This window comes from Dermacentor silvarum, chromosome 4 (genome assembly GCF_013339745.2).
Source record: "Dermacentor silvarum isolate Dsil-2018 chromosome 4, BIME_Dsil_1.4, whole genome shotgun sequence".
Taxonomy (NCBI): Eukaryota; Metazoa; Arthropoda; class Arachnida; order Ixodida; family Ixodidae; genus Dermacentor; species Dermacentor silvarum.
The window spans coordinates 54,316,632-54,324,441 of record NC_051157.2 but is presented as its reverse complement, the minus strand read 5'-3'; the positions used below and the strand labels follow the sequence as shown (position 1 = coordinate 54,324,441).

At 41.6% G+C, this 7,810-nt stretch overlaps 1 protein-coding gene across 2 annotated transcripts in view; it reads right to left on the bottom strand.

Annotated features, from left to right (window-relative positions):
- Positions 1 to 2,544: 2,544 nt before the first annotated feature.
- The window catches only part of LOC119450064 (WD repeat-containing protein 48), a 62,162-nt gene continuing 56,896 nt past the window's right edge, over positions 2,545 to 7,810 (bottom strand). For both annotated transcript variants that reach the window (XM_037713420.2, XM_037713419.2), the window contains one exon: positions 2,545 to 7,449. In XM_037713420.2, coding sequence (XP_037569348.1) covers positions 7,357 to 7,449 — 93 coding nt within the window. In that variant the 3' untranslated portion in view covers positions 2,545 to 7,356. The remainder of the gene's footprint in view (positions 7,450 to 7,810) is intronic.

The window sequence follows — 7,810 nt, the reverse complement described above, 5'->3', positions numbered from 1 at the left end:
AGAGATGATAGCTTGTAATCAAGGACTATTTTAAACCGGCCAATTCTGTGCTTTGAAGCTCTTGGTCACTGATGCTGGCCCTAGTGCTTCTCTGCAACTGATGCAAGAACTAGAGTGCTCAAGACTGTTTGATCCAAGAATTTGGCATTGGAATGCTGATGCCACTTGGCCAGCGACTGATTGCTGGACATTTGTGCACAAGAGAGGTTCCAGAATGTGTCATAGCCAAGTGGTGCATGACACCAGCATCTCAGATGCCAACTGTCAGACGCGGTGTATTTACTTTTCTAAATGTCTTGGAACCAAGCAGTGCCTTTAGGCAGGAGCTGAGTAACACCATTGGTGTGAAAGACTAAATCCAATATCAAATAAAAGGGTCAATCATTCTCCAGTATGAAGCACAAAGGCTATGCGCCGTCTGACGCCTCCTCCACAGGGTAGTAAAAAGCACGTTAGCTTCAAAAAATTTGAGCATAAAGCTCTCTGAAAAGTCAAATTTTGCAATTAATCCGTAATAAGTAGTGGTATTCTTCAGGACTGAGGCAAATCAATGTGCTTTATAATACTCACTGCTGCATGATTAATGCAACTGAGCTCAATTAACATGCACTTAGGTATAATACCTATGGCACAGGTTACCCGAGTGCAATGTGCTTGCACAAATTCAGTTTTAAAGCAAATAGCTTTCTATCCCACATTACCTGGCTTTGTGGAACATGGGAGCGTGACTACATCCACGACATCAGCCACATATTATTAAAATCTTGCCTTGTGCAGGACTGAAAATCTGTGTGCTACTGCATTGGAGACTAGTGTTTTATTGTGAAGCTATCCTTGCATTTTATAAAGCACTCCACAAATCAGTATAGCTAAACTAGTCGTGACATCGCCTCCACCACATTCAGTGTGGCACACTAACACGTACACACAGGAGGCACTATATGCATGTGCTCAGACCGCGCGTGCTAAATGTCACAATGTTGTTGCACATCAAACAACCAAGAAAAAAATGCTCAAGCCACACCTTGCTGTCACTGTCAAAATTTCAGTGATAGCTTTTAGAAATTGAGGAACCATCTAGAAGTTCAGGCATGACATAAGTAATGGAAGAGCACAGGATATTCGCTAAGATGCACATCCTCCCCCCCCCCCCCCAAGAAAAAAAAAAAAAAGCCTGGATGCTTGCTCATAACAATTAGCATCACATGATCGTAAAGAGACACCAATCCCTGCTAGTCTGCTAGTCATATGTTCACAACCAACATTTTGTTTTACAGCTCCTACAGCAAGTCATGGCCAAGACTGCAAAGTTCTATCTGCAAGTGTTATAGCTTGTAGCTAAAGAAAGAAAAACAAAGAAAAAAGCCTAAAAGGAAATAGAGCTCCAATGACACTACACCTATCATTCCTATATGACCCATGCACTTTGTAGAAAGGCAGCTTGCACATGGCCAAATGTGCAAGCCAAAAATAGCAGCATGCCCCCCCCCCCCCCCCCTCTTTTTTTTTTCTTTCTTTGCACAAAGCAAAAGCCATAAATATGTGTGGCCGGAGCCTGTGCAACTTCAATTAAAAATCAGCTGTACTTGCTTGAATGCCAAATAAGCCAGATTTCTTCCAAAGACCTAGTTCTGGAAAGCAGAGTGAGTATGCACTATATATATAGCATAAACCCTCTAAACCTTTTATAAGACTGCACGAATAGGACGCATTAGCCAATGAATGTATTGGGAGAACAAGCTGCTAGTGTCACAGGGGGACTAGGCTTATCAATGTTATAAAGCAGAGATGTGTTGGTGAGGAATGTGTTAGCTTCTGTGGCACTCTCATGCATGCATTTGCAGCGTCCTTATTCCATGCAAGTACAACATGGGCCTTATGAATTGCTTGTACAAGATGGCTGTGCTAGGGCTGTGCTATTGCCAGGGTAGTGCGAATAGTAATTTTTCAAAATTAATTAAATATGAATTTATTAGTACATCAAATGAATTGAATTGAATATACAGTACTTTTAGAATAGTTTTCAAATAATTAACAGCTGTTTTCACTGTTTATATAAAACAATATTCACATCCTTAGTGTTAATAACCTTAGCCAGTTTCTCTCACTACATTGCACATTATGAAGTCTTGCTCATTAAAAGCAATAATGGAGCATTAGGAACAAATATGTAGTTTGTTAGCATATCCAGCATACCTAGGACTTTTTGGAGAGTGTGAATGAACATGGTTTAGTCGTTCAAGTCTGGCTTCCTGAGCGACGTCACCTGGTCCCCTACGTAACTTCTCATGCTTTATGCCTATTATAGCTGTGGGGATAAAATTTATCATACTTTTACTCTGATCTTATGTTTCATTGAGCACAGTTGACGATTCTGAAATATTGAACTATTACAAAAATATTCATAGCTAGGAATAGAGGATATTCGATCTGAAGACAAATCGAATAGGACAATATTTCATTTGTTACTTGAAAGTTTTGAATATTCACACGCTCCTACTTATTGCTGCTGTGGGCAGATGCGGGTGAATGACTGAGCAGCATGATGACCACAGACTTTTGCTTTCACATTGCTGGGGATGCAGAATTACACATACAGGACAACACTACAGTGGCACACACCATTTGACCGCTAAATAGTGAATGAACACTGGAACCAAGGAATACTGAGTAACATAATTGTTGACCACCATGCACAAGAACGAGAATAACTGTGGCAACCCAAACAGTATTTCAGAAGTTTTGTCAATAAATGCAGAAGTTAGGTAGCACTTTGAGAAGAAAAATCTAGATGCACAGTTCAGAAAAATTGCAGAAAAAGACAAGCAACATTTGTATGCGCTAAAACAACTGTGTGGCTAACAAACTGCTATGATGCAACGCTTGGGTAACGCAGCACACATTGCACAATTCGGCTTTCACGCATATAGTACACATTGCATCATCCAGCTTTCATGCATAAAACAGGTTGCATGATTCGGCTTCCCCGCTCATGTTGGCAATAACACTTAATTCATCTGTCAAGTACACATGGCTCAGTTTTCATGTTACTCTGAAGATTCAACTTTCATGCACACTCCAAAGCTGTATGTTTACTGCAAAAGTGGCTCTCACAGGAACAATTACATCAAAAACTTCAGCTCAAATTGCAAGAGGTTCAACTCAAACCTGTACATGAAATTCGCACAACAAACTTTGGCAGTAAACCACAAACACCTAAAAAGCACTGCTACAACAAGTCTGCACTTAGCATACTGGTTGCCTGCGTGAGGTTGTTTCGGCTGCCATACGGCAGTTCTGCATATTGGATTTGGACACAAGTGAACTGTGCAAAGTGGAACCAGTGCGCAAGATGCTTTGGACTATGCATGTAAACTCTGTGCAAACACTCAGGCCCTCACATTCTCTCCACATATACTCCACAGGTTACATAAACAAACATGCAGGGGCAAATAAATAATGAAATGTGGAGTTCTATAAAGTGTTCCAATGTGCCAAAAGGCATTTTTATTCTCTCTACTGTTTAACCCGTCTAACTACAGCAACATTGAGTCACACTTCAAGGTGCTTGGAACTCTGTTCAGGACACATTTTCAATCAAACGTGTGCAGGGGCAAGCCCTGTGCTAACAACCAAAAATGGTCAGTATCTGCCTGGGGCATACTTTGCCTATAAAGCACTCCATATGACTGCAGTGGCTACACCAGTACTGCACTACCGACTGCTGTCGGTAACAGTGACTACCCCTGACACACTACTGTCATGTCTGACATTGCTGGGGCAGTGGGAGATTTATCCTGAATAGACGATATGCAAAACTGTGCAAGCAGCTTTTTAAACATAACTTTAATGGCACCACTAGAGAATTATGATGCTCACACTACTTGTTGTGCACAGATAAGCTTAGAAGAGGCTGACAGGAATATGAGGACCGTACTTTAAGAATAAAGCATGACCAAAAACTGTTGATGACAAATGGGTTTTATTGGCGCAAGGGCCAGGGATGACCAAAGAGTGCCAAGAATAACAAAAACTGTTACTATACCTCTTTGTATTTATAGAGTAGAAATAATTGCTTTGCAGCTTTGGTGCCCATGTACAAAGTGTATACAAAGCACGAAACCCACCCCCAAATGATACTCTCCTGTTCTCACTCCCAGCTTGTAAGTCCTCACTTCTTTCAAGTGCAAAAGTCCACGACCTCCTTAGCAGTGGCATTTCAGCCATGTGGAAAAGACAGCTTGTAGAGTTTTGCATAAGGTCTGGTGGTCGGTAAAGTGCTCTACCCGATTTGCACACATGATGCCAACCCAATTTTGACATTTGGTAGAGCATGTAGCAAGACTGACAACACACTGTGCTTACTTCTCAGTGAATTTGGGTAAAACGCCATAGGTGCCCTCGAGAATACAAGCATCAAATTTACATCCTCACCTTCAATCCGCTGATAAAAAATTTTTAAAAGGAGGTAAGAAAATCTGCCAGTCATGACCATTTACCAGGATGCGAGTGGAATGAGCAAACTTATTTGAAATAGCACGAGTAGGTTGGTAAGTTAGTTGTACATTCTTTGGGCTGCAGTGCAGAACAAAAAGGACACCAAAACAGAGAAACACGCAGACACAGCGAAGTGTGTTTCTGTGTTCTTATGTGCTCATCTGTTCATCCCAGATGGCAGCCATTTCCATTAACAATCAATGACATCAATGATGAATGCAATAATGACATCAGTGGCTACCAAACTCATGAAGCTCAGCAAAGATATCTTTAGTCCTGAAGCCAACAACACAATAACCACTGTGATGACACGTTGCACATCAATTAGATCGAACCGAGATGTTAAACCACTTGCTGTGTAAGATGATTGCAAGGGCCACTTTACCACTGGTGCCTTCAAAATCTATGCATATATAATTTTTTTCGTTGCATGACTGCTGGATAGCACCGGAACTTGCATCAAACCTTTGCTTGAAATACATTTGGCAATCGGTGATATGTTCGCCAAATGTTGAACCTCCTGACTGGACTTTTTGCTCTGTCTCATTTATAGGCAAGGCAAGCATGTTCCCGACAAGACTTGAGACTGAAGTATTAGTGAACAACACTGTCGTTTCATCAAGCTCGGATGCATCTCATATTGCAATAGCATGAAGGTGTGGGCGGCAACTTTTAAACACACTACATCTCAGGAGCTCTATACCTCAAAGCCCACCTCAGCAGGAAAACAAATGTATTAAAATGCATTCAATTAAAAGGTGTCATAAATAAGACTACCGAAATCAGCAACTATGCAATGTATAACATGCAAAATTCTCATAGATGGTCAATAAATTTTATGCTAATTGCTTTTTCTCGGCAAGTCAGACAGTCAATACATGCGATGATGTCTTGCAGTTTTCAGGCAAAACAAGAAAATAGAAGCACTTATAATGCAACTGCTATGGGGATCACAATCAGAATGAAAATGACTTTGTAGCTCACAAAGCTTGCAGAACTGCACCAGACTTATGTGATTGCACTTTGTGTAGTGCCATATGAATATTTTGTTGTTGTTCATGTTGTAAGCCTAGTTGCAAACAGCTCGTAGGATGTGGTCAGCTATTGAAGTGGTTTATCAGTCAGAGTTCCTGTTCCATTAAAAAAAAAAATGGCTTTATGATTAAAGCCCAATGTAAAAACCCACTTAGAGTGCGCTGCCTCTTAAGTGAGCCCCATTACCAACAAAAATAGTGCTCTTTCTTTCTTTCTTTTCCGAAGTCAAAGACTACAAGGAAGAGCAATAACATGTTGCACACTGCATCGTACCCCTATTGCTATCAATATAGGCTATTCAGGTCAAGAACACTGCATATCACAATGGTCCCATTCTTTCATGTCTTCAGCATAACAACCCTCTTGTAACTTTTCATTAATACAGTTAACACATCAAGGATAGGTTAGCCTTACAGCAATATATTTATTTCCAAATTGGCTGCTTGGCTATGGCGCTTTGGCTACTTTTCGAGTTACCAGCACTTTTGTAATATCATACAAATGCTAATACGACGTTTGCCACACATACCATCTACTTCCCAGTCAAACACAATGTCGATATTTGCTGATAGGCCTGTTCATGCTACACTGCTGTCAGTTGAGCTACACGAAGACTACTGACAGAGTAGCTTTCAAAGCTTAGACTTCTGCAGTAACGCACATGTGCTATACAGCACCAGGAAGCAGCAATTTAGAGATTACCACAATTGCAAGGACTCCTTGGCAGTAGGGGCTTGCATGGTATTTACAACTATGGTTCACTGCTAGGCAGATGCCACAGAAACACAAACAGCAATATATTGCAAAGCTAAAAAATGGTTGAATAAAATGAGTTTGCACTACATTTGTTCTAGGTAGGCGGCAAGACATATAAAACTTGTTTACAGCCCTGAAAGATTGAAAGGCAGTTTGCAGATTCCTTTTTTTTTTCTTACTTGTAGGCTAGATAATGTTAAAAGAAAGAAGCTTCATTTTTTTTTACTGACTTGTTGAAAGTCAAGTTTGTTGCAAATATTGCAAGAATTTACCAAGTACAGTTTATCAGAAGGACATTCAAATGAGGATCCCAATTCATTTATCAAAATATTTTTTTGTGAACAAAGCAGCTCACTTAATTTAACAACATCTGGCATAATGTAAAATGCCGGTTCAAAACTCCAAGGCCACACTATGCTGGACTGATCTTTACAGGTCATCCTTACCACTGATGAATGACTAGTAGCACAAAACATGCCACACATTGTGCAGGCACACCATGAAACACTGATGTTAGACAATAGTACTAAGTAAACGACCAGGCAGACTGCTTCCCTACTGCCAAAGATGAGGAAATGAGTGAGAGGCTTGCTTCCAGTGCTACCGACATCAATGTTTGAGCTACTGCAAAGGTACCTGCATTCCGTCAGGGTTCACTACTGCTCTCTCTGAACACAGTGCAAGACGCCAAGCCACACATTCGATGGGCATGCTTGGACGTTTCCAAGGCATCAAGAAAGAGTGAAAGAAAGCACAATGTCACTGTCTCTGTATACAACACAGCACCAAGCTGTCGTGGGAGCAGAAAGCGAAGATGAAGGCATGACGTTGATGGTGATGGGTGGCAGGGCACCTGGATAGGAGCAGACCACCACCTGTGAAGGAGCAGACCACCACCTCCCAGTGAGTGGGAAGAGGTTGTGTGCAGAAATGGTGGTGGAACAGGAAGGAGCCGGTGGCAACTAGGCCCCTGTGGTCCAAGCGAAGTGGTGGCTATCACAGAAATATGGTGCCGACGGCACGGTGGCAGCTCTTGCGAAGGAGAAGGCTCCACGCCATCGGCCGGTGTCACTTAATTGGCCGATAGTGAAGCACCAGGTCTGCACCACTTTTCCATATAAAGTGGCGAACCGTTCGCAGATCCATAGATGGATCGAGAACCTGCACATGGGCAAAGAATGATCAAATTGTTGACTTTGACATTTCATATCTACACCATGACTGCAAAGTAAACAGCAGTGGATGTCTGCATAGCAGTGGAGACAAGCTGGAGTGATTTAATATGCAACAAAATATGAGCACACAGGTGCTTTTGCATTCTTGCACCCTACCATATGCTTACTGGTAGTAGCAGCTATCACATCAACCATGCTTAAACCCTGACTACATGAACAACACTAAACAAAAATAGGCGACCATGCGAGATGTGCCTACAATACTAAGTCATCTCATGGCCCAAATATCCGCACATCTGTAGAAGTGCTCTTTCTGGAATCCACTGGTCAAGAGAGGATGGGGCAGG